At 41.5% G+C, this 26,329-nt stretch overlaps 3 protein-coding genes across 11 annotated transcripts in view; 1 reads left to right on the top strand and 2 right to left on the bottom strand.

Annotated features, from left to right (window-relative positions):
• Positions 1-1,650: 1,650 nt before the first annotated feature.
• Positions 1,651-14,895, bottom strand: tfap2e (transcription factor AP-2 epsilon). 2 transcript variants are annotated; one of them, XM_067612502.1, is made up of 7 exons: positions 14,689-14,895; positions 11,936-12,376; positions 9,761-9,815; positions 5,722-5,953; positions 3,743-3,861; positions 3,126-3,264; positions 1,651-1,922 (listed from the first exon to the last, which is right to left on the bottom strand). In XM_067612502.1, the coding sequence occupies exons 1-7, from the start codon at positions 14,725-14,727 to the stop codon at positions 1,661-1,663; spliced, it is 1,287 nt and encodes a 428-aa protein (XP_067468603.1). In that variant the 5' UTR covers positions 14,728-14,895; the 3' UTR covers positions 1,651-1,660. The 2 variants fall into 2 exon arrangements, with proteins under 2 accessions (XP_067468603.1, XP_067468604.1); XM_067612503.1 differs by lacking the exon at positions 14,689-14,895 and adding an exon at positions 13,821-14,195.
• An 863-nt stretch (positions 14,896-15,758) lies between these two features.
• ncdn (neurochondrin) lies at positions 15,759-23,446 on the bottom strand. Its single transcript, XM_067612501.1, has 8 exons — positions 23,299-23,446; positions 22,846-23,075; positions 20,955-22,026; positions 19,876-20,045; positions 19,399-19,640; positions 18,283-18,498; positions 18,052-18,194; positions 15,759-16,510 (listed from the first exon to the last, which is right to left on the bottom strand). The coding sequence occupies exons 2-8, from the start codon at positions 23,065-23,067 to the stop codon at positions 16,089-16,091; spliced, it is 2,487 nt and encodes an 828-aa protein (XP_067468602.1). The 5' UTR covers positions 23,068-23,075; positions 23,299-23,446; the 3' UTR covers positions 15,759-16,088.
• The window catches only part of kiaa0319l (KIAA0319-like ortholog), a 24,606-nt gene continuing 21,289 nt past the window's right edge, over positions 23,013-26,329 (top strand). The window contains exons 1-2 of one of the 8 annotated variants that reach the window (XM_067612496.1): positions 23,013-23,105; positions 25,539-26,207. The gene's annotated coding sequence lies outside the window, so the exon portion shown is untranslated. Of the gene's footprint in view, positions 23,106-23,726; positions 23,979-23,998; positions 24,282-24,331; positions 24,467-25,538; positions 26,208-26,329 lie in introns of those variants that run through there. The other 7 variants (XM_067612499.1, XM_067612495.1, XM_067612492.1 and 4 more) reach the window with 7 other exon arrangements.

Raw genomic sequence — 26,329 nt, 5'->3', positions numbered from 1 at the left:
ATAAAGCAAAGTAAAATTAAGTTTTTAAAGTTAAGGGATCATCAAAGTTATTACAATTCCTGAAGGAACCCACAAATGTGAACCTTGTGGTGACACTGTAGGAAAAGTCAGAAGATCACCAACGTCATCGAGATATGTCCTCAGGAAACCATGAAGGTCTGAGCAAATTTTTGTGACAATCCAACTCATGATTGTTGAGATATTTCACAGGATAAGTGAGAACTTTGACCTGCTGGGTGGTGACAGAGGAAAAGTCAGGAGAATATCACCAAAACCACTAGGATTCATCCTCTGGGGACCACGAATGCCTGTCCTACATTGAGATATTTTAGTCTCGACCAAAGTGGTGGTCTGACAGGTCCTTAAATGTGACGTTTGCTGCTTTTCTCTCTTTTATAAAACTGAATATCACTTTGGGCTGTGGGACATTGCTACGGACATTTATCACTATTTTCTGACATTTTATAGACTAAATAATTAACTGAGTAATCGAAAAAATAATTGACAGGTTAATCAATAATGAAATTAAGTGTTAGTCGGAGCCCTAGCTATGACCTTCCTGTTTGAGTGAGAATAGACTTTGCCTACAGGGTTCAATAAAAAATGTCATTATTGTGACTGAGGGAAAGAATAAAAGCAAATAAAAGCAAATAAATGCCATTATCACCTTTGCATTTAAAGCTAAGTTGAAGTGGACAGCTGCAGTTAAAGGTGCCTGAAGGTGCCATTACATTTTTATTGTTTTGATTTATCAGATAAAAACATAAAAACACACTCATGAAACTTAACCGATCAGTTCTTAATTCTTTAATAATATATTACATTTATGCCGTAATACAATAATAATAACAACAGTAATAACATTAATAATAAACATACACAGAAAGTACAAAATGATTTGTGTTCTTTTCTTAAGTTACCAACACGTAGTAGTTCAAAATAAAAAGAAATCAAATCTCCTTTAGCTGCCTGTTACTCCTCCTTTTCCCCGCTGCTAACCCAGAGAACTCAATTTCCCATGACCACCCACTACAACGAACTACAAATGGAAGCTGCGTCCAATCAGGTGGAGTTAAAAGTCTCCCAAAAAAGTTCCAGAGGAGCAAAGAGCAGGTTGTTGTCTCGGATATGGCTTACGATGCTTCCCAGATGAGTTCAGTCCAAAGTGTGTGTGTGTGTGTGTGCGTGTGTGTGTGTGTTTAAGTGTGTTTAAGTGCGTTTGTGTGTGACTGATGAAGGCAGGGGCTGCTAGGAACACAGATAAAGGTGACATGTTTTACCAAATTTAAAAAAAAACAAAAAAAAACGGGGGGTGAGGAAATAAATAAAACCATACTGCCGTATGCAGGAACTCATCCTGAAGAGATGTTTTGGAGACGCCATCATGACACAAACCAGCTACTGAGAAGAGAGGTCCATGCGTCGTTTAGAGTGAGGTGGTTGTGGACACACATTACAGTACAGATATCATCATAAACCCCGCCTCCTTGACGAGAGGGTCCGCAGAGGTTTCTGGGAGGTAAAAGTCTTTGTCCTGAGGGCGAACGTAAAGACACAGAGGGGCCACGAGTCAGTCTTTCCCCCCTCTTTTTTTCTTACTTTCTGCCGCTCATCCATCCATCCATCCATCCATCCACCCACACATCTGTCCTTCCTCCCTCTATTTGCGGTGCTTCATCTCCTTGTCGTGGTGGCTCTTCCCTCCCCCCTCTCCTTTATCCAGCATTTTAATCGCCTCCATCAGGTAGCTCTGGAAGGCGGAGAGCGCGGCGCAGATGGCGGGAGTGCCGAAGCCGTGGGTGAGCAGGCTGAAGTGGGTGAGGCTTCCCTGGACACCGGGCTCCAGGCAGGGGGTGGGTCGACTGCCGCCCAGCGGAGAGCGGTCCTGGGACATCAGGTCCACAAACTCCTTACAGATCTCCCTGGAAAGGAAGAGGGATGAGTCAGCATCGACAAACTAGTGTAGGCTCAGCGTTGGCCAAATTCCATCCAAGTTAGTCTTCAGGAAAGATAACATGCATCACCAGCACACAAAACACCCTTGTTTTGAATAAATCCAGCCTTCACTGAGACTTGAATTATGTGCCAAAGATTTGCACACCCTCAACATAAAGGCCACTGGAGTTTAGGCCAATTAAGTTACCAAAAAAAACGGTATTTACATTATTTACAGTACCAGTCAAAAGTTTGGACACGCTTTCTCATTCAAGTGAATGGGAAAGTGAATGGGACAGTTTTGGAAATCAATTTCACTTTACACAGTGGATCTACACAAAACACAGATTATTTGACAAGACACACAGATTTGACCTAAAATTCTCATCACAAGGCCCACTAATTTGGTGTTTCCGGAGCTTTCAGACACATCTCACGACCTTCCTCAGCAGATGGAGTCTAAAGATCCCCTCCAGACATGTTTTAAGACGTATATAAAATACTCTACTTTGAATAATAATTTGTGCCTAATATAGTTTTTACACATAAAAAAAAAGTTTAATTATCTCATTAAAATCCTTAAAACGACATCTCGTCGTTCTCCCTCATTAAAAATTCTAAAAACCATGAATATGCAATTTTTTTTTTTTTTTTTTTTTTTCAAAAGTTTAACTGCTGGTTAAGAGATGTCTCATACTTCGTGCACTGGAGTACTTCAAGTTTTAACATCACACTTTAAGTTGAATACCGAGCCACGATTGGCTCCAAACTAGTTGTGATGTCACAAATCATGCAATCGTGTTTGTAGACGCCTTACAGTCACATTTAAGCTCAGAGTGCAGAGAAACTTTCCTCCTTCAAGCAGATGAAAATGAAAACAGACTTCTGAAAACCTGCACATTCATCACTCTGCACAGTGAAGCTCAAACATCCAACTGAAGGAACAAGAAACAAAACATATGTTTGAGTGGAGGGAGGGAGCACTCTACCTATTTTTAGTCCCGTTTAGTGTATTTATTTGCACATTTATCATAAACTTACACAACAAATCAAGTTTGGAATTCATCATAGAGGCTTTTTTAAGCACTTCTCCCCAAACACAGTGAGCTTTGGTGATTTCACTTAAGAAATACTCCTTTAAAAGACTAATACATGACTAAAATGTGCATTAGTATGGATGGAGCACTCACTTGGTAGCGAGCAGCATGCTACGTCGTGTGGGGAGCTGGTCGGGCTCGCTCTGCCTGCACAGATACTCGGCGGTGGCTCTGGCTGGAAACTCTGTCTCGCACACATAACCGAAGTCCCGCGCCAGATGGACGGCCTCACCTGGAGGAGGAGAAACAGAAGGAAAAGTGAGAAATACAAGTCAGATTTGGTGCAGTACAAAAAAAGCAGGCTCTGTGGATATATAAGAGCCAAAAGTCAGCGCTTCGGTTTTAGATTTTAAATCATTTCAAATCAAATAATTATCAGTGAAAATGCTTTTTAAATGAAGCACAATTGACTGCTGGAACCGCTCAGGTCAGGTCAGGTCAAGAGATAAACTCTGTGACCACTTTTCTCACTTTCACCAGTCAAATAGCTCGCTGCTCTTTGGCTTTTTGAGGCAGACTTCAGCTTTTTCAAAATGACACCCTCTCCACTTGTGTGCGCACACGCACGCATGTACGCAGCCACCCATGCTACCACTGTTTATTCCTGTCTGCTCATGCGAGGATACTTCTATGTAAATATGTGTCTCTATCTGTCAGGATATATGCAGGTCACTGTATGTGTGTGTGTGTGTGTGTGTGTGTTTCCCTACCCTCCACTAGAGATGTTAGCAGAGTGACGTTGGCTGCCTTGCGTCGCCCGGCGGGCAGGTTGAGGCCAATCTTCTCCAGACGCTCTCTCAGACAGCGGCCACCATTCTTTGACTTCGCCCTGAGGGGGGACAGGGAGACAGAGAGAGCAGTTTTTAGGAGATGGTCCTTGTGTGTGTGTATGTGTGTGTGTGTGTGTGTGTCAGTGTGTGTGTGTGTGTGTGTGTGTGTATCCTACTCTGTGTCTGTTTGTCTTTATGAGTTTTGTTGTGGTGCGTTGTGTGTATGTGGATGTGTTTTTCTGTATGTGTGCCTGCTGTATCTCTGTATGTCTATGGCTGAGTGTGAGTGCGTGTGTGTGTGTGTGTGTGTGTGTGTGAGTGTTTATGTAAGTGAATGTGAAGCTGAAGTCTCCCTATGCTTCCTGTCAACACGGATAGTGTCTTGTATTTTCCATTTTTGCCTTTACTTACAGTTTCTTTCCCTTTTCTCACCCTTATATTTCAATATTTATTTATATATATACAGAAATATTTAAAGGTGTGACATGATGAGATAAGACAGTGATGTATTGTTATCACTGCGGAAGATGTATAGACGCAGTTTACAACATTTGCAACCATTTAGATTTTTTTAATGATGTCCTCTTGAAGTGTTTCAGCCTGCAAACCAAATCATAAAGTTGTTCTGTTGCCCCGAGGCGGCGCTTCATTAAACCACATTGCTTCTCTTGTGATTTAGTCCCATGACCCATTTTGAGTCCTTAGTCCTGGCCCCCATAGTTAAATTAAAGTGCTCTTTATGTGAGAAAAAAAAAAAGAAAAAGAAAGACGAAAAGGCCCCAGATCTATGGAGAACATGGTTTATAATTATGGATTTCCTATCTGGACTGAGTTTACACCTCTGTCATGTGGTTTCAAGCATCAATAGCAACAAAAGCAACAAATAAAAATTAAGATTTTGACATGGTAGATGGAGGATGTTTGGCAGCCTTTGTCTTCCTGTTCGCTTGCAAGTCTAATTCTTAAACTCTCAGATACTTTAACAGTAATTTAAATATCAACAAACAATGATCAGAGGATTCCAGCGGTTATTTTGTGATGATTTGTTGTAATTTTTCTGGAGCATTTCTCTTTTTCTACCAACCTGCTGACATCTAAGACACGTATGTACTTCCTTAAACTTCTCAAGATGACTTTCAACAACATTCAGAGCAGGAACATGAAGTTACTGTTTGAAATCTAAGGAGCATATATTGTAAATGAGCTTGATAGCCTCTTTGGTGACATTGGACAACGTCAATGATCTCAGTTGTGCTCCTTTATTGATTAATATTGATTATTTAGGCTTCTGCTGATGGATAAACAGCTGTCTTTTCCTCTTTTGTGATGGATTTCTTAATTTTTCTTCATTTAACACCAGCGCCGAATGGTTACTTTAAATAAACTCTTTGATTCTCATGTCCAAACATCAAAACTTACTGTTGATGTTGGTAGTTAAACTTAAAGTCCCGACATCTATATTCAGACAGTTTTCCACAGTAATAAGAGAGGCACACCACTAAATGACGAAAGTGTAACACCAACATCTGTGTAAACCTGGATCCAAGTTATTTAAGGCGACCAAAGTCTACTTATGACCCCTCATCACAGGTTTCTATGACCAGTCCAACCAAAGACAGATTTTACCTTCTCAGACTGTTTCATTAATAGTTTTAGAGGCCTAAAGAAGTACAACTCTTATATATTTCATTAGAAAAGGGCACAGATTTGAGAAAATAAACATAACAATGTGTGGCAGAAATCTATTTTCTTTCACACTGTCTCAATCCTCTCATGAAGATTTCATTTCCAATCTCTTTTGGGATCCTAAAGTTGGTATTTTCTGTATCAGAGTGTCAACCTCTACTCCCCAAACACCAAGAAAACAGCTCTGAACCTACATCACACCCTCACATTCCCCCCGTCTCCCTCTCTCTCACCTGCGGAGGACTCCGCCCAGCAGAGAGGCGTTGAGGCACTCAGGCGGGGAGAGGCGTCGCTGCACCTCCCCGACCGTGACCTTGTACTTGGAGGTGGAGCTGAGCAGCGAGAGACGACCCGGGACCGAACAGAAAACCTCAGCCGGGTTGGACACGGCTCCCATACCGAGACCCTCCTTGCCGATGGACAAGGCCGACATGGACGAACCGTTGAGCTTAGATGGGATAGGGACTGTGCAGAAATGATGGAGAGGAAAGGGTGATAGAAAGAGGAGGAAGAAGAGAAGAAGAAAGTTATTTACATACATACTTTTAGGATAGAAAAGTGTGAAAGCTATGAAAAGTTTAAGAGCAACAAAAACAGGACGTGCAGGAAAAATAAAGAGGTAAAGGATAAATAAAGATGATCACTCTAAACATATGTCTTCTGCAGTGACAACTGTGTTGTGTGAATGACAGCGTGCTCCTCCTCCTCCTCTCCTGATTAATCTATTCAGTGTTATGTTCTCCCCTGCGTCGACAGCTCTAATTTTGAAGCGCTGCTTGTTGGTTCTGTTGTTTAAACTGCAGGTGGTTACATTTTAACTGCGCATTCTCAAATAGCTCTAGTTCACACCTTCAGGAGCTCAATTCACACTCACTTTTCTGCACTGCCGTAAAAACTTTCCAGACTCTGAGACTCTGCAGTTTTTTCCTTTCCGTCGCAGCCTTGCTTTGGCGTTTTAAAATCTGAGAGTACTTGAACCTTTTACCTGTTGAAGCCCCCCCTGTTTTAAAAGTTGATGAGGATTTTTAAACTGCCAATCAAATCCTGATGATAATTTATGTTGGCATAGAGACCAGGGTCTATTTGGCTTGTCTTTTTCAGTCTTTGTTACATCATCTTTTATGAGATTATCACTTAATCCTTAAATCCACAAACCATACAGTTGTGTGGGCAGAAATCCTCTGAATTGAGACGACTGAATGGAATCAACCTCTTTTTGTGTGAATGTATTTCTTATAAGGATCAAAATCTCTCACAAGAAGGATAGTAAGATGAGATAAGACTCGTTTAAGGTGCTTTTAGGATGTTAGGACTCAGCTTTACCATTAAACACTCACTTACCACCAGTGGAACGTACCCATGCAGATGCTTTTTGTTTTATATGCACAGGTTTTGAGATTTCTGCTGCACCCAAAACACTATGCACTTAAATATCATTTTGTTTGTGACGCTCAAAGCATTGAGAAATTAGAATTAAAAATCCATATTCAAAGAAACAACATGCTGGTTAACCCACAGACTTCACTGTGGACGGTTTTCATTGGAAAACTACTTTCTACCCCAACAAATAGTTTCTATGGAAACTGTTGACAGAGAAGTCTGTGGAAGAGTTATGAGGAGCCTGTGTTTGGAAAAAGGTCATTTTTCAGTGCTGTGAACACCACAAAATGAAATTCTATTTACTTCCATTGTATTAAGGTGGCAGCATATATCTCAAAACCTGGACAAATTCAAGTATCTGCATGACTACATACCAAAAGAGTTAAGAAAGTGAAACTATGTAGGAGAGAGAAACATTGTTTAGTATGTTTAAAGGCATTGAAAGACTTTTTTTTAAGTAGACAGTAGAGAGATGACAGGATGCACCAATGGCCGGACTCCATTCATGCTTAGATGGGTTCATGATTTTACAAGTCCATCTTAAAACAACAGTCAGGTGTCCGTATGAACGTTGACACATGTTTTTTTCTTGCTGTCATCATTCCTCCTGATCATACTGACCATCAGAAGATCCCTTCATAATGCACTGACAACGTAAGTGATGGGGGACAAACTCCACATCCCTCCTTCTGTGCAAAAATGTATTTAAACGTTTATCTGAAGCTAATATGGAGCTTCAGCGTCCAAATGAGTCAAATCAAGCGGACATGTTTCAACATTACAGTCTTTTTAGTGCCAAATTCCTTCTTCTTGTTTCTGAAGCCTCATATAAGCATCAGATACACTTTGGAGTATATTTTTGCATGAAACAAGTACTGTGGATTTTGTCCCCCATCTTATCATGTAAGCGCTTTGAAAGGGATCTTTTAATGGTCAGTATGAAGAGGAGGAATGATTACAGCAAGAAGAAACTCATTGTGAACCTGTCCTTTAACCCTGAGCCACCAGGATGTTCTGAAAATATGCTGTTTTATAATTTGTGGGGAGAACCAGCCCTTTACGGTAAAGCACAAAGCCAAGAAAGGTCGCAATTATGGCAATCTATGAATTTATGTGTCTACAGTCTCTCCCTTCCTGATGCCTCTGCAATTTTCCTCGTCGTTTATTCAAAATATTATCCGTACAACTGTACAGCGGCATGCCGGCCCTCCTCTGGTACTCTGTGTGTGGCGGGTGGCCTCTCCGTGGCGCCCTGCTGTGCAGCAAAGATTCCCCAAACTGACGAAATCTCTTAAAAACCCCTCATTCACAACCAGCTGATCATCCCAGCCCAGCCGTCGAGGCCGCAGAGAGACCTCTAAAGCTCTCTCTCTCTCTCTCTCTCTTTCTCCTTTGTCATCTATCTGCCCCTCCTTCTCTTATCATCTTTCACTCTCTTGCTTGACTCTTTCTTGTGCCTTCCACTCTTTATCTTTCTCCCCCCATCCTTGTCTTTTTTTTTTCCTATATTCTGTCTCGTTTCTGTTCTCCCTGCTGGATTTTTTTTTTCTTATTCATGAGGGCTTTAGGTTTGCTCTGCTATCTGCTATAAGCGCGTGCCGGGGAGAGTCTCACTGTGGTAATTGATCAAATCTAAGCGTTTGGCAAACAAGTGGAATCACTGTCGCTTCAGCAAATGACTGCTGGTTCGCAGCAGCAACATTCGAGCACTTTGAATCAAGCTAGAAATGTACAGTATGAGCCTCCTCCTCCTCCTCCTCCTCTTCCTCTTCCTCAGGGACTTGATTTGGAGAATTACATCCTTGTTTTTCTAAAACTTTGTAGCACGGAGAGGCCAGTGAAGAGTCTGGATGACTGTAATATAACCTAAAACATTTAATCAATCAACAAAGAAAAAAATCCACAATTTTCTCAGAATGAGAATTTTTTTTTGAGGAAAACTATTAATAATCATCTACTGAAGTTCCTCATTTAAAGGCCCATTCTCTAAAATATTAAGGATCCACTACATTAAAGTTTTATTGTGTTTTTCATTATATGCCGTCAGTCATTTTATAACACAGCAGGTGTCGTCTTTAGCTTGTTTTGGGGCAAACCTTCACTTCTTCTTTTTTTAAAATTTTTTGTTATTTTGCATCACCACACACACCCGAAACAGACCGATCTACGAGGGGTTTTTCACAGTATCACACTCCACCAGCTTACAAACTTGAATTTTCTAATCGTGCCCTTGTGTCTTATGAAAAGAAAAAACACAGTAAAATCCTGCCACTCAGTCGGTAATATTAGAGTGATCATACTCTGCAAATTTCCCCACAACTCCTCTTTTATCATGTTCCCCTCCCTTTTTTTTTTCCTTGCCCCACTTCTCTCCTCTCCTCCTCACTCTAATCCCTCTCTCTCTCGCTCCCTCTCTCTCTCTCTCTCGCTCCCTCTCTCTCTCTCTCTCTCCCTCCCTCTCTCTCTCTCCCTCTCTCTCTCTCTCTCATATGACCATGAACAGTTCATTAAGAATGAGTGCCTTTGGGGTGAAGTCTGCAGCTGAGTATTAGAGGACTTCTTGACTTCAAATGAAATAGCAAAACAGTGTGTATGTGTGTGTGAGAGAGAGAGAGTGAGTGTGTGTGTGTGTGTGTGTGTGTGTTAGAGAGAGAGAGAGAGAGAGAGAGAGAGAGAGACTGGTGTTGGAGTGCCCCCTAAACACAAAACCCCCTTCAGCATGTATAGCACAATTATATACTGTAGGTGCACACTTTGACAAAAATGCACACATACACACTCAATCTTTCTCTTCTCTCTCTCTCTCTCTCTCTCTCACACACACACACACACACACACACACACACACACACACACACACTCACACACACAGAAAGCTCTCCCACCTCTTACCTTTTTTAATGACAGAGTGGTCGAGGATGCCCAAGGCTGATCCTTCCTCCATTCCCTGTGTCAGACAGACAGACAGTCACTATCATTTATCCACCGGCCTCATAGACAACACACATGCACACACACACACACATGCACACACATGCACACACACATGCACACACACACACTAGCAGCAGCAGCTCTCAGGCCAAAGCAAGATGGAAGGTCCAACATTTAGTTCTTTTTCCTCACAGCACAAATACGAAACACCATCCACACCCGAGCAAATAATAAAAATCTGTTGCTCAAGTCGAACTCGATTCGGTGCTTTGTGTGTGAAAACGGAGAGCAGAGGGTAAAATATGAGCAGTTTTGAGAATGTTTGCAACAGTTAATTCAGATTTCTATTGTGTGATTTTAAAAATGGCAAAAAAAAGCATATATATGGAAAGAAAAGTGTGTGTTTTAAATCTGCAGAATCTTATAAATATAGATTTTTATGAGCTTCATGAGGTGAAAATCTTTGATTCATGACCATTTTTTGGACACTTTTTAATTATTCTGTGCAAAAATGTACTTAAATTCTAAAAACTAAATAAAATAGCTAAATAATGAATGAAAATTAACACTATTTAAAACAACTAGAGATGTTAATGTATATATATTTTCTATTTTAGCATAAAAATGATATGTTTCCAATATGTGATCATCAAAAAATACTGATATTTCTCCCACTTTAGGTCTGTTTAGTACAATAGAAATGTGAAAAAGAAAATATGATGTCATGATAATCAAAAACAGACACAAAAGAGTAAATTAAAGCCACTGCTTTTTTTTTTTTATTTGATCTTTTCATTCACTGAGGGTAAAATTGTCTTGCATGGCGACTCTCGGATGTCTCCTTTGTGGTGAATTTATAAGAGGGTTCAAACGTGAAGGATATAATCCATTAATCAAATAAAAGGTCCTTGTCAAGTGGGAGCGTTTAACAGTAACATGCCCGCGTTGACTCCTCGCCTGGCGCTGCTCTCAAACGTTTCTTTTCTATTAATGACCGTGCAGATCAATTGGTCTCGGTGTGTTTTTTTCTACGAGGAGGCAACAAACAGCGTCTGCAGCTGCACCTGCTGCAGGGAAGCTGACTGCTCAATAAACCATAGAAACTATTCTTCTCCTTAAAAAAAAAAAAAAAAAAAACCTGCAGCAGGCAAAAGGCTGCAGTATATATGAGAAGAATCACTTTGTCTCTGTGCGATGCATCGGATAATATACTGCATGAATGTAGAGATGGATAATGAAGTGGGGGGAATATCACCGAAAAACACACTAATTTTAGGTATCAATTTCTCATAATTTCAGAAACTGTTATCTTTTTTAATATAAAATCTATCCCAATGCTACTTTTTAAATCTAAAAATATGGATTTAAGCCATTAAACTCAACTTGAACGTAAATATTTGGATTAACACGGAACACATTTAAAAAGGAAAACGACGCATCATGTAAGAAAAAACATTCATTCAACAGGCAACCGAAAATGTAGCTTCACTTGACAAATACAGTCATTCTTCTAATTTATTATTCCCAATTTATGAGCTAAAAATATAAACATTTTTTTGTAAAAATGTAGAATCTAATGACATCTCACTCCAGCAATATAACATGCAGCTGTTTTATTTCTCAGTCTGGAATAATCAGATATCAGACACATTTGTTATATGATTTTTTTGGGGGGAAATTTTTGTTTAAATGGGCTAAAAACCTGCTGGAGTCTTTTAAAAAAAAATAACAAGTAGCCTAAGATATTCTAAAATTAATGAAATGATTAATAAAATGCAGTAATTGTTAATTACGTTTTTACTTAAAACCCATTTTTATTAATGAAAGCTATTTCTTCATAAATTGTCTTCTGGAGGAAAGAAGGAAATGGAGGATAAATTGCCTAAAGGCCTTTTTGCCAACTTGCACGTATTTCTTAAGCTTTAGAGGTATTTTTGCACACTTTCTCCATGTTAGTGGGTTATTTTAAAGAACTTCAAAAATAAATATAAAGACGCCAAGAAGAGATTTTTTCATTGTATAGATTGTGTTTTGCGCATTGATCCTGTGCCGAGTGGCTTTTACGCACAGTCTCGCAGTGCGCAGCAACATCTAAGCAACAAAAATGATGGAAAAGCAAAAAAATTAAATCACCTGAAGATCATCCAGGCCGTGATGTCCCAGGTGCATCCCGAGAGGACCGTCCCCGAGAGCAGCAGCTCCTTCCCCGAGACCGTGGAGCAGCCGAGGGACAGCTGGATACTCCCGCCGGGGGTCGAGGCTGAGAGCCCGGTGAGACTGTGACAGGAGCCCCCCCTCCTCGGAGCGCGACCTCTGCGAGTGCCATGCCGCTTGCTGATGCTGATGGATGGAGTTGATGGAGGGGTAAGGGTCTGACAGGTGGGAATACGTGTCCTGGCTCTGGGAGTATGGCAGGGAAGACTGAGGGTACGGGGGAGGGAAGTACGGAGGCTGGAAGTCGGAGGCCGGAGTGTGGCAGAGCGGGGGAGCCGAGGAATAGGCGGCCTGGTTCAGGGAGGACAGCTGGGAGAGGCGCCCACTCGGCGAGGAGCCGCTTAGTCCGTCTGCGCGGTCCTGTGAGGGGAAAAAAAAATCAGAAAGTTTGCTTCATATCAGGAGCTCCAAGTCCTTATCAAACTATTCCCCAAAGGTGCAAAACGGGACTAACTATTGCATCAAATGTCAGATAGATTCCAGAAGTTATGAGCTCCAGGAAATGAATTAAAACTGAAGCATAAATCACAGGAGCTATTCAAGATTAGATAGACACAAAACACAAACTTAATATATATATATATATATATATATATAAACAGTTGTAATGTAGCACAAAACATAAAATAACCCATATATATAAATGTATTTCCATTTTTATCAGGGGTGGAAATAGCAGCAGCGCTTGAAGTGATGCGCGCTGGCAGAAGAAGCCTTTGGCATCGCTGCTGAACAGTGTCAGAAAGGTCACGGCCACCAAGAAACTGCACAAAGGACAGGTAATGCACAACAACAACAACACGTCGCTCCGGGAAGGGGGGGTGGTGGTGGTGGTGTGGGGGGGTTACATCTGTGAATAATCTTGTCAGCGTGTCAACTAAACCACACATTGACCCCCATAATTGAAAATAGAAGCAGGTTGAACACAAGGCGCAGAGAGCCAAATGTGATTTAATTTAGAAGTTTGCCCTCTTTAATGTAACAGGAAAGTCAGCGTGTTGTGTTATTCCCCCCCTAGTGTGTGTAAAAACATGTAGTCCACTAGCCTACATTTCTGCTCACACACACATCCTGATAAAATTGGATTTTTTAAAGCTGGGTCAGTCAGATCAATGCTGTTGTGGAACAATGTCCATTATCTGCCAGGTTCAAAGCGCACACATTTATCTGTCATGCATCAACCAAACTGTGTATGTGTGTCTGTTTTTTTTCCTCCTGATTTTATTCTAAAGTTTATATTTAAAGCAATAAAACTCAATGACCCTCCTGCAGAAAGATGATCGTCCTCTATTTCATGTCACAATTTGTCTTTTGCAGTAATTGGACACTTCACTGTCAGTCCGTCTCACTTGCTGTGACACTGCGCAGACAAAGAGCATCTCCGCGGACAGATGCGCGGCGCCACTACAGTAAACTCAGTGTCAAATAGCTACACTGGGAAGTGTGGACATTTGTCACTCATCATGCTAATGGAAAGAGAAGAAAAATTTTAGAATTACCAGAATTAAATAAAAAATTGTACGCAAAAAAAAAAAAATCACCAAGTATCGCTATTCTTCACAAGCTGACAGTTAATGCCACACGTCTTAAAATGCAGCACACTGATCAAATCTTTTCTTTATAATATATACTGATAATTTACTCTAAATAAGCTGTTTTCAAGCAAATTGGATGCATGTTTTTTCCAGGTTTCGTGTGCTAACGTCAAACACAGAGAATAAACTCCTTAAAATTAATTTACATTAAGGATGACGGGACGATAATACTTTTTTTTTTAAAAAATATGAAGGTTTACCAAACTCACCATAGCCGAATAGGTGTGGATTAACATCTGGACCACTCTGGATACCCCCAAATTTAAAATTCAACAGGACCCGAAGGCTTCCAGTCACTGAAAGATGTCACCAAATGCTCCGAGATGTAAATCCAGGGCTGGTTTAACGGTCCATTAAAGTCAAGGTGTTATTTACTTTTTTTTCCCCCTTCTTCTTATCTCGCGTGTTTCACGGAAGCTCTTTTTACGCACAAATGAAAAGCTGCTGCCAGATAACACACACACACGCGCACAACACACACAGAGTCCTCCAGCCTCTCCATGAGCGCACTACTTATAGGTTTTGCGCGCACCCGGCAGAATGAGGGGAGGGGTCGACAGGGTCCACTTCTCTTAAAGAGATATATTCATTCAATTAGTCTTTAATGCGTGCACGCGCTGTACTTTTACATTTACTTGTTTTGTTTCCTTTTTTTTTAAAAGACTGACACTGGATTATATTCTAGGTTTTACGCACCGATTGACACTATAAAAAATGTTCTAACATAAGTGAGACATGAGAAAAAACTTCTCGAAAATCACATTTTAAACGTGAAAATGATATTCTCTTCTTTTTGTCGTTTTTATGCACGGATATCCACATCCCTCTGGTCAAAAAATCTTTGAAGTTTTCAGCTTTAAACTTCAAAGACTGTCTTTTCCAAAGAGGAACTGAATCGCTCACAGGTTGAAATATCGACTAAAATTATTTTCTGAGCTCAGATCCTTTTTTTAAAAAAACAGACAAACAGGCTCACAATGCGCAGCCTCCTTTTTTACGCCAAAACCCCACAAATGCTGCAAATGAAAACAGAAAACTTCGGGGTGTCTCTTTTTCTTTCTTTTTTTTTTTTTTTACCTGCGCACCGCCAGTCTTGGTTCGGGATTTCCAGAGCATGATGGTGCCGCCGGTGGCGCTCGGCCTGGCTGTCAGAGCTTGCAGCTGAGGGGGTTAATGTGACGCGGCGGATGGAGAGGAGACGGGCTGAGGGTACAGAGATGAGTGAGTTAGTTTGAGAGACGATGCAGGAGTTTGTATGGATGAGTCAGAAAGAGAAGAGACGGGTGTTTGGTGAGGGAGGGGTGGAGGGGTGGGGGGGTAAGAAGGGGGAAAAAAGAGGGCGGGAGGTGACAGGAGGGGGTAGCTGAAAAAGTTTTCACGGTTTGTGAGTGCACTATAGGAGCAGGGGTGCAATAGTGAATGAAAAGAAATGGCTCACCGGTGATAATAACAAGGCAGGAAACCACCAATAAGAACAAAATGTCCATTTCAATCTTTTTTTTCACAACTTTCTCTAAATTTACATCATGTCAGCCTGAAGAGTAAAGAGAAAATAACACATTTCTTCAAATTTGACTTAAAATAAATATTACATTTAATACGTTATTGGTAAACTATTTGAAAAAGTTAAAGCAAAAAGATCATTTTACTCTAAATCGTTGTTGCAATGAATTTATTTTATTTCACATAACCAGTTTAAAAAAAAGACTGATTCTATAATTGTCCTCTATGATCATTTGTGTGTTTTTATGTTGCACTCATCAATTTTAACGGAATAAAATGACTCTTAGAATCCAGGAGAAGAAAAAACATAACCGAGGTTTGTATTTAGAGACTTTGACCGGATAGAAAACATGCAGAAATGTGGATAAATGAGAGCGGAAGTGTGTCGGTTATCAAGAACTTCAGTACACATAAAGTCTCATCGCGCCATCTTGTGGTCATTAAGAGAAAACAAGAAGTTAATGCAGATTTGAACAACTGTATGATATTTACTCCGCTGCTAAACTTCTGGAGGCAGTGCAGCTGTTCAACTGGGTGTTGGTTTTAAAAAATAAAATAAATTAAACAAACAAAAAAAAGTCCAATTAAAGCTACAAGAGAAACAAAAAGTAAAGTAAAACTGGCAAAAAAAAAAATTCTTACTGTTCTCTAATAAAATAATTCTTTATTAAATGCATTTACATTTCAACATTCACTGGCAGGTTCCAGGTGGAGAGAACTGCTGTCTCTTTCATGCAAATAAAGAAAACTAAATGATAATAAGAGTGCTTTTACACTGAAAATATGATACACGGAGACACACCTTTTGTCCTCGGCACAAAAGGTAACACATGATCCATGTCAGAATGGTATAAATAATAAACACACCAGTTTGGCTTCAGTGATAGTCATGTTGTTGTTTTTTTAATTTTCTAAGTGCGACTTGATTTTCACCTCCGTTAAAGAGTTCACTGTCCGTCTGCAGCAGTTTGTTTTCACTTCACTCCCACCGACTTCTTCAGGTTCCTCATAGAGCTCAAAGCTCCTTTATGGTTTCTCATCATCGTGTCTCCGATCTCCTGCTTACATTGCGTGCATTGGTTCGCCATGGCGCACAGGGCTTCTTCTAGCACCTCCTGCGTGTGCTGGTCGGGTAGCGCGCTACACTGAGCCAGCATAGCCAGCGTGTGTTTGAGCCAACCTTCCTCTCTGACCAGTGCGGTGATCCAGGGCTGGGCGCGGACGCAGCCTCCCAGAGCCTGTAGACTCAACCTCCAGAGCTCCGCGGCCTCGTCCCAACTCTCCTCCCAGCTGAGGCTCACCTTGACCGGTCCGGGGCCGGAGCCGGAGTCCAGGGCGCCGCGGAGGAACCGGAGAGCTGTGGAGAAGAACCGCCTCTGGCCCGCTTCTGCCGAGCCTGGAGACAAAAGAGGAAATTTAACCTTTAGTCGATGAAAAAAATTTTTGTTAACAGATCTAATACTTTTGAAGCAAAGTTATGTTCCAGTTTCAAATGTACAAAGCACAAAAAAGAAGAAATAATACATCCCTAGGAGATAAAAATAACTTAAGTTTTCTACTGTAAATGCTAAAAGAGTCCCAACCAAATGTCAAGGAAAAAAAAACCCCACATTACTTACATAATAATAAGAAAGTTGCACTAATCACTTCTGTGGCCACTAGAGGGCAGAAACACATCAAAACAAGCCTACAAATATAAAAACACCACTATATCCTCAGCCTGTGGACAGTATATGTAGTTGTTGTGGCTGTTGGGTTAGAAAACAACTGTCCACTTTCACATCCAGATGGCATGGACTCTTTTTTTTATTGGCTATTTGAAGAATGTGGGTCTACATGGTCTGTTTTGTGTCCACCATCTCCTGAGTAAAGTGTTCTTAGCATCTTAGCTTTTCCTTCCTTTCCTATCAACTGTGTGTGTTGATCTGGGTGGCAAGCTGCTTCATACAATTTCTGTTACAGAGATAAATAAAGTTGTATTGAATTGAACTGATGTGCTTGCTATTTGGAGCTTTGTTTGCTGGAAATCGATGCATACAGAGCAGCTCTTAAAAATACAGTAAATATGTGAGCTTTAAAGCCAAAACAATGAGCTCAAAGAGACACAAAAAAAGAAGTGTAGAAATACAGAGTTGGATGATATTTCCCTGGGATTTCTTCACTTCCCCTTTCAGATTACAGAGAGTATGTTGATTCACCGCATTTTGTATCTGCGTCTTGTGTATGACGACATCTCTGCCCAACCCAGAGCTCTGCATTCCCATGGATACCATAGGAGGAAAGGCAAAGGTATCACTAATAGGTAACCTATAAAGTTCCTACGCTCCAGAAGATCTTGTGGGTGGGTGCGTCTGATGCTAAACTGCGACTGTGAAAGGATCAAAAAATCCCGCACACTGTTAATCGCTTGTACTCACTTTATTTACAAGGTTTCAGTCCTTAGATCTCGTTCATGTTGAATGAACATTCCCTGATGAAAGTCTGAGGGCTGAAATGTCGAAAATAAAGTACGAGTGATCGACAGCGTGTGGGATTTATTGATCCTTTTAAAAGGTCTAACTAATGGCTTGATTCCATTTAGCTTTGCCTGTTCCACAGCCTTAGTGTTATGCAGGCTGGCTCTCGCATGGCTTACTGGGTCATCACAATGAAATGAAGCCACTATTAATATTGTTAGTTCCACCTGTGCTTCCCTGCTATGACAAGACAAATGTCTGCTGTGAAAGAAGTCAATTACAAAAACACTGTCACTTGAAACCTTGTCAATAACACTGGAGAGAAACACAATTACCACTGAATAGTGTAGGTCTGCAGTATAATACTGTAGAATTACTGTATAATTGTAGTAATCTAGCACACAGTGTATTTGCATGAGCAGCTGAGGTCAACTGCAAAATATTTGGTACCAAGTGTGTGAATAATCAAAACTACTTTAACCTGTAGGAGCTGATTTAAGTCGGCCAATCATTAGTCCCAAAGTGCAGTAATTTGCTGCTAGGACCAGGAGGCGGGGTTTATGCACCAAAACAGGAAGCGTTTCACTCAGAAGGGCTTCCAGAGTTCTGAAACATGGGTCCTTCCTAGAAAACAAACAAGAAGAGAAAAAATAATTTGGAATTTGCACTATAATAAACTGATGCTAACATGAATATGTTTCCAAGCAGCTACCTGACTCTCTCCGGCTCTGTGACGGTGAAGTTGAGGAGGGCCGAGCAGGCTGTCTCCATGCTGGGGTCTCTTGCTGATGCCACTCCACTTTTCCCCCTCAGGGAAGTCCAGCTCTGGGACAGGAAGTCCACCAGCAGCGCCGGGGTGTCGAGGGTCAGCAGCACCTTTCTGGGACCTTCCTCCGCTGACAGGTGGCACAGAGCTGGGAGGAGATACCTGAGAGAGGGGGAGGAGGAAGATGAGACAGAGAGAGAAAATAAAATAGAGATAACATTGATATTATGATGATGTATTCATTTTCTTAATTGTGTTGTGGTTTAGAGCACTTAGGAAGAAAAATAGGATGTTATTAGGGCTGAAACTAACAATTATTTTAATAATTGCTTATTCTCATTTCTTTGATTCATTGATTCTATAAAACATCAAAACAGTGAAAAACATCCATCACAATTTCCTAGAGTCCCCGGAGATGTCATTAAATGTCATATTTTGTCCAAACCACAGTCCAAAATCCAAAGATATGCAATTTTCCGTAATGTAAGACAAGGAAAGGCTGCAAATTCTCAAATCTGAGAACCTGAAACCATCACATTTTTGACATATTTGCTTTAAAAAAACAACCTAAATAATTGAACAATTACGAAATTGTTGCTGATTAATTGCAGCTCTACATGTCTTAACAATTTATCAAAGCAGCACAAAATATGGAGTCAGAAATTACACATTTCTATCAAGGATCACCTGCTACACTACCTGTTAAACTACCTGGTAAACCGTTTCAGTTAGATACAGCCCTTAAGTGATTGCCTGTTCTCAAACAAATCAAAACAAAACAAAACAGAGCTCATCTTACAGCATTGAGGAAGAGTTTAGGGAAAATAACATGTCACCTATTGTTTTTAAATGACTGAGCTCACAAGAATGTTGTTACACTGACAGAAACGGGACATACAAGTGAAGACGAAAGACAACAAAAGATCACGATAAACTAGAAACACCGCCTTGAGGTTGTACGCCTCGCCGACGTGGAGGAATAAAAACATCCACTGTTTATGTGACTGTTTTAAACCATAAAAAAAAGGTGATTCCCTCTGATGCTTGTTGTCATTTTTTTACCTCAGAGCTTCTTTGCCCGTCCAGGCCGCTCTCTCCTCGGCGACGGACATGTCGGCCATCCAGTCGGAGAGGCCCTGCTGCTCTTGGCTCTCTCCCTGCATGTGGCTCCGGGAGTAGCCGATCAGGAACGGCAGCAGTCCGGTCACTTCCTCCTTCAGACAGGACGTCTCCTCTGCCAGCCATGAGCACAGAGAGCGGAATGTGGCGAAAATAAAAGGGTTGCCATAGCGACTTGGGTCCACCTTGGGAGAACAGGAAGAGAGGAAGGACTGAACTCAGAGGAAGTTTACTGTTTTTACAGCACAGAGAACATAAGCATTAGTGTGGGACTTCAAAATATTGAAAGAGATAAGGAGCAGGAATTTCATATCATTAAAGCTGGGAACAGTTTGCTGCCCTCTTTCACTGACTGGTCTTTCTAGCAGCAGCAACAAGTAGCTCATTTGGAATAAAGAAGCTTAAGTATCATCCTCTCACCTGCTGCAAGTGGTACATTACAGCAGAGAAGGCCTCCTCCAGCACGCCGAGGACCTGCCTGCTCTGCTGCAGGCTGAGCGTGGAGACGGAGCTCTGAGGAGGCGCGGCCGTCTGCATGACGCCCAGACAGCAGGCCTGCTCTATGGCCGCCTCCATGATCCTGTAACAGCCTGGGAATGACGAGACGCAGTTTAAATAAATAAAGAAGTTAATTATGTTTTACCACGTGCATAGTTTCACAGTGCTACCTAGTTTATGACCCGCTATTGGTGTTATCATTATGCATTAATGCTTCAAGTTCAAGACTACTTGTCTCCTCTGAGCAACAACAGCAAATCATTAACCTTTATTGTTATTGTTAGAGCGATAGACGCAAATATTTAACTTTCAAATCGGAAGATGATCAAGGGAGTAGTGTGGGCTGGACGCTTTATGTCATGGTTTTACTGTTTAACACTGTTGTAATCCAAAGAAGATGGAAATATGAGCTTGACACGGTTGATCTTGGAAACAACAATGCAAACAGCGCTGACAAAATATGTGTTTGTTCTGTCTACTGCTGTTTCAAAGGTCAAACATTACCCTTCAAGCTAAGCTTTTACATCAACATGGATGAGAAATCCTACAGGTGCCTGGAAATTTTGATCATCTACGTTTCTATGGCAACTGAGAAAACTCCATCTGTTCACGAGGACAGTGTTATGCATTTGAAAGCTCCAGGACAACAGAGCGAGTGGACCTTGAGTTAGGGTTGTTTGATTATATTTTCACCAATCTGTGTCTTAAGACATCTGAAAATGTGGTACACAGTTTTGTCTGACATCTAGCCCGTGGCCCAAGCATCAGCTGTTAAGATTTTTGTGGTGATCTGAATCTGGGATTGCTGCCATAAGACATAATATTTATGATGTATCGTGGTTCTTGTGGAGAACCAACACCCAGGACTTCCAAGTTGATTGCTAAACAGCATCAGATTCATATGCTTGTCTTCCAGAAACTCAAACTTAGAGGACAAACAGTAAACAAACAAACAAACTATTCTTGTGGCTTCAGCTTTGGAATTTGAATAAGCAAACTACCTGTGATTGTGTCTTGCAGCTCTGGGCTCAGATCACTACCAGGTGGTTCCTCCAAACCCATTCTGACCTCCACACAGGCCCGGTTCACCAGTAAACAGCAGAATTTTGGCGGTCCCACCTGCTCCCAACCATACAAATCTAGCAGACACGCACAGAGGACCAGGATTGGCCCGATCTGCCTCGGCGTCAACTTAGCCTGCATCATGGGTCTCAATTCCCCCCACACACGGCTCACGACTCCCTTCAGCTCCTCTCTCTCCACTTCCACTCCCGCCGGGGGGAGAAACTGCACCAACTGGGAACACATATCCAGCTTGGTCTGGTCTTTGGATTGGCAGAAGTCTTTAGAGAGCCTGACCAGCAGAGCGAGGAGCTCTGCAGGGTGTTTACTCCATGCTTTGTCTTTGGTTTTACCTGAGAGAAGGCAACCAAGCAAGGCAAGCCCCCTCTTGTGGCTGTAGGTTTGGTTTTGTTCCACTGCTTGGCACAGAGCCGGGACGGCACCCCTGCTCAGCAGCTGGTCAGGACCCTTGGGTAAGGCACACACAGCTGTCAGAACCTGGTAGCAGTCAGCTGCCAAGGCCTCGTCCAGCTTGGAGGAGGGTGAGGCTTCTTGAGGGGTTGATACTCCATTTGTTGCACTGCTATCATCCCCCTTTTGCTTGCCTGTCTCAGTCTCTCTTGCCGATTTGGCCAGATTGGCGGAATTACTTCCTGGGTTTGAAATCTCCGCCAAGTGGATTTTACTATCTGGACTCGGCCCCATCTCTCCAGCTTGGTTCTGTTCCTCTGCTGCCTGTTTCTGCTGGTTCATGGGACCGTTTGCTAAGATGCCCAGAAGAAGCGGGATTGTGGTGAGGAGCTGGGGCTGACAGGCCATGTCCGGATCTGTGCTCAGGGCAGACAACAGAGCCGTGCCCAATGACAGGAGTTCATGTGGGGGTAAACCGGAGTTGTCATTCCCCCTGACTGCTGTCAGCAAAAGCCGAGCTGGAAGGTTGAGGCCGACTGCCTCGAAGATGCGCCTCAAGGTGGGTTTGTCTAGTTGGCTTGCTGGACACAAACGAGTGATCTTCAGACAGAGAGAGGAAAATAAGATAGGTCACAGTCTTGTCACAAATACGGTCTCTGTTCTTCTGAGTTTACTTGGATTAAAGGGTCGGCTCATCCAAATTGCAAAAAAACCCAAAAACAAACATTTTCTCACTTAAATCTTCTTCTAGTTTTGGTTTTATCTGCTCAGATTATGACACGTTTCTGCCTCCACCCTGACACAATGTAGGTGTCCATCTGCATGGCTAAATAAGCCTACTACAAGTGAGTAAAAAAATAAAATAAAATCAGCATTTTGCTTACATCTTAATTTCTAATTCAGAATGTTTCAATGATCTGGTTAATATTAAAAGTTTGTAGTCCATGTAAATAGTAACTACATGTGGTTAAAATAAACAGAGGCACAGATATATCTAGACTTAAGTACATTATATTTTAGTAAGCCATAGTGCAAACAGTTGGTAAACTATCAATGACTGTGTTTACATGTACAATAGTATCCTGGTTGCATTGGATTTTTTAAGTATACCAGTTATGTGTTTGCACATGTAAATGTCATATCCTGGTTTCTAGAAGGTTTAACCCGAGAAACCAAATATGTCAATCTGGTTTGCTCCAATAGAAACTGGGATATTGTTGTATGCAAACAGCTTATCCAGGTATCTGATGATTCTCTGCCATGTGTGCAGGTGTGTCTTCAACTCACTTTGTGCAGCAGTTAAGTCAGTAAGACGACTATAATGCGGGGGGATGAACTATATTGTTGCTCTGTGATCAGATGGAGAAGAAATCTAGCAGAGTGGTATAACTGTGTGTAATTTGCACCCTATTTTCTTACCAGCAGAAGTGCAGCCAATGTGTGGCTATCATTTTTAGCGTGTTTGAGAGCATGGAGACATTTCTCCAACACCTCATTCTGAGCATCAGTCAAACCACCTCCTGTGTCCCTCTCTGAGGATCCTCCACCTTCACCTTCTCCTCCTCCTCCTCCCTGCTCCTCTTTTCCAGGACAAGGAGGCTGGCAGCTCACGACAGGTGTAACTTCGGCGCTGTCAGCCATTGTGACCTCTGTTTAACCAAGAAGAGAGCAATAATAAAGTAAGTGAACTCTAAAAGTGACTTGAAAATCAAACGGTCAATCATGTCATTGATTAGCTCCACACTGTTATGGGGCAACGAGAGTAGCCAAATCAATGGTTTTCAGCTGATTTGCATGATTCATTCTCAGTAACGGTTGGCAACAATTCGGGATGTAACATTTGAATCATAAAACGTTTATAAAATAACTTACATTGTTGACAACCCTCTCAACCGCTCTTAGCGCGCGACAACAACTCGTGAGCACCTTCAGGAAGTAACCTGTCAAAATAAAAGAAAGAAACCAATGAAAACGGTCCAACAATGTCAGTCAACCAATAGCAGCGGGGATAGTTGGAAGGTGACGACGCCATTTTGCTCCGTGTGGTAACGGCGGAGGAGCGGTCGTGCCTAGAAGGCAACCCTAGATTTGCGAAAGATCTCGCGAGAGTAATTATTTTAACCCAAACCATGAACTGTCCCTATCCTTAACTAGCTGTTTTTTGCGCCTAAAACTAACCTTTACCTTAACCACAGCCTTGTCACATCATACATCATAATTATTTTCATACAGTGACAAACAACGCACATTATGCAGGAAACACGCGCACAACTCTCGCGAGAGTTTTGGAAATCTAGGGTTACCATCTAGACACGACCTGAAGAAGCGAAGCTGCGTGATTTTCAAGGAGAAGAAAAACCATTTTACTCTTTTCCTCATATTTTTCGCACCAAATACACCACGGCCATGACGCTCGATAAAATGCAGGAACTTGGCTATTTTTGTTGAGCTCGCCTTGACAGCGGTCAGCAGGTGGCGCAGGCCGGAAGTAGTCGGATTAACGTTAACCGTTCACTCAAGATGGTGGAGAAGCAAAACTAGAATTCAAAAAAGTACGTTATGTATGTAATATAATTTGTAGCGTCGTTTAGTGTACTATATCCGCCGTCTTGTATGTATTGTTAATAGTCATTATTGTGCCTTTATCGCCTGCAAACCTTCCAACGGCTATGCCATTAAGTACTTTATTTTAAAAATTCCAGCCAGCGGAAGCGTTGTTTATCATTTTGGCTAACTTGACAGTTAAAAGGTACATCAGCTGTACAAGCGAGAGGGACACTGACCTAATTCACTGTACAGCGGACAACAGCAACAACGACGACGACACCAACACACCAAAGCGACGGACCGAAAGTGTAAGACGGTGCCGTTTTTCTGTTGTCTGTGTGTCCGTGTTACACTTTCATTCTTTAATGGTGTCGTGACAGTTGCCATTAAAAACGCACAGGATGAATCCGTGACTCTGCGTGAGGTGAAAGAGAGATGCCAGCAGCTGTTAGCCTCAAGGTGCCTTAAACGCGTGTGATCCTGGATTATACAGGTGAAATACCCTAAGGTGTTCAACCTCAGCTTTCCCGTCTCAGCGCTCGGACCTCAGTATGCCTCGCATAAAAGGATCTAGTAGAAACGATGTGTCACATTATTGAATCAACCGTCACTCGTTTGTAATTTGGTGATAGTGCAGTGGACTGCGCAGGCTAGAGCTATCGGCCTCTATTAAATTATCTGACTGCTAGAGGCGTCCTGTTTTTCGTAAATCTGTTTTCAGGCTTGTAAAATACATTATGCACGAGCCCACCATTTTGGATGAATTGTCTTCAGTGCATTTACTCATGCGTTTGCATTTGATTGACAGTTCCTCATTCAAGCCGTCAATCATGCACTTATTTTATTACTTTGATTGCTTAATCGTTTAACTGATTAAGTGTCAAAAATAGTTATAGATACTGGAAAATTTGGCTTGCAGCTTGGCAATAAAAGACATTTCAATAGACTCATCTATTAGTAAACAAAATGGAGAAGAAAAAAAAACATACAGGAAAAGTAGCATGCAGAACAGAAAAAACAATCAGTGATAGCAATAAGTACAAACAAATTAAATAGCCAAAAACAAAAAAAAAAGAGAAGTTGAAAGTGGTAAAAGAGTGTTACACATAATATTTTATTATTGTTCCTATGTGCTACTTCTGCAAGACAAAATTAGTATAGCAAATCAGGAAAAAAATGACAAAAAAGAACAGTATTATTAAGCCAAAGTAAGCTTAATTAAAAGGCTTTTAGTTTTTTAATTTTATAAATGTCTGGACTCTCCCTATCATCAGGTGAAAAATCTATTTGAAGTTAAGAACTAATAGTGTGGGTTTATAAACAGTCAGTTGTTGCACTTCAGGTAAGCTGAGCTTCAATTGATATATTCTTTATACTCTTTATACTTGTGATACTTGTGTTGCACCTGATTAAAATGTATCCGAGGGTTAGAATATTTAGTTTTGTCAAGATATCACTGTAATTGTCTTTGCAAAATGTTATTATTTTTGTTGACTGCTCCAGGACTCTGAGTTTGGGAGAGAAATAAATAAAAAAAAAAAAAACAACTTATTATTTCCTTTCAGCAGCCTGAAGAGATTGTGCGTGGGATTTGGTGTCATTAAAGAGAAAGCTCCACCAACCTGTCTGCCTAGAAGCCAATACAGCGCTGACAACTGTGCTATTGACTTCTGCAAAAGAGAGAGAGAGAGAGAGAGAGAGAAAGAGGAGGAAGAGGAAACGGGCAGAGACAGAGAGAGAGAGAGAGAACTTGTCCTCCTGGATGTAAGGGGTCTATTGGTCACAGAGATCATTGTTCTGCAGAAGCTTCTCAAGGGAAAAGTAGCTATTGAAAAGTCTATAATGGCCGAGCTGTCATCAGCCCAGGTGACCGAGTGCACCTGAGCGTTACTGCTGCTGCACACATTCAAACCACCATCAACCTCTTGGCATTTGCTGCGCAGGAAAAAAAAAGAGGCTGAATCCACTTAGTTGTGACTTCAGCAAGGAGGAAAAAACGTGACTGAATCCCTCACATTGTTTTTGTCTGGATTATTTTTACCTGGATCTTTTTTTTCTTCCTGCTTTGGTGGCTTTACCTGGGACTGAAAAACAAGCAAGAGGAGGACAAATGACTTCGTGGATTTTGGACTGACTGAGCTGCTGCTGCTGATTATAGCAGAGGAGGCTGCTGGAGCTCAAGCGTGTGTGTGTGTGCAGGAATGCAAATTCACATATGGAGGCAGACCATAGAGGTTGGTGTCAGCGGTTTATGTTGTGCATGTGTGGAAGAGATTGCTATCATATGAAAGACTTCATTCCAAATAATACACTTCACCCCCCCTGTTACTGTTTACAAAGTTATACAAATGACTTA

Source organism: Thunnus thynnus, chromosome 15, assembly GCF_963924715.1.
Source record: "Thunnus thynnus chromosome 15, fThuThy2.1, whole genome shotgun sequence".
NCBI classification, from domain to species: domain Eukaryota; kingdom Metazoa; phylum Chordata; class Actinopteri; order Scombriformes; family Scombridae; genus Thunnus; species Thunnus thynnus.
This window is presented reverse-complemented; position numbering and strand designations above follow the sequence as displayed.

Bases quoted from the DNA above. Each gene is read 5' to 3' on its own strand.
- ncdn (XM_067612501.1), bottom strand. From the start codon at position 23,067: ATGGCTGACAGCGCCGAAGTTACACCTGTCGTGAGCTGCCAGCCTCCT. The intron at 20,046-20,954 runs GTAGTTTGCTTA...CGTCATTCCCAG, and splicing joins GCTGCAAGACACAATCACAG to GCTGTTACAGGATCATGGAG. The intron at 19,641-19,875 runs GTGAGAGGATGA...TGTTCTCCCAAG, and splicing joins TAATGTACCACTTGCAGCAG to GTGGACCCAAGTCGCTATGG.
- tfap2e (XM_067612502.1), bottom strand. From the start codon at position 14,727: ATGCTCTGGAAATCCCGAACCAAGACTGGCGGTGCGCAG. The intron at 12,377-14,688 runs GTAAAAAAAAAA...TTCCCCTCACAG, and splicing joins CCAAGACTGGCGGTGCGCAG to GACCGCGCAGACGGACTAAG. The intron at 5,954-9,760 runs GTAAGAGGTGGG...ATTTCTGCACAG, and splicing joins CCACTCTGTCATTAAAAAAG to TCCCTATCCCATCTAAGCTC.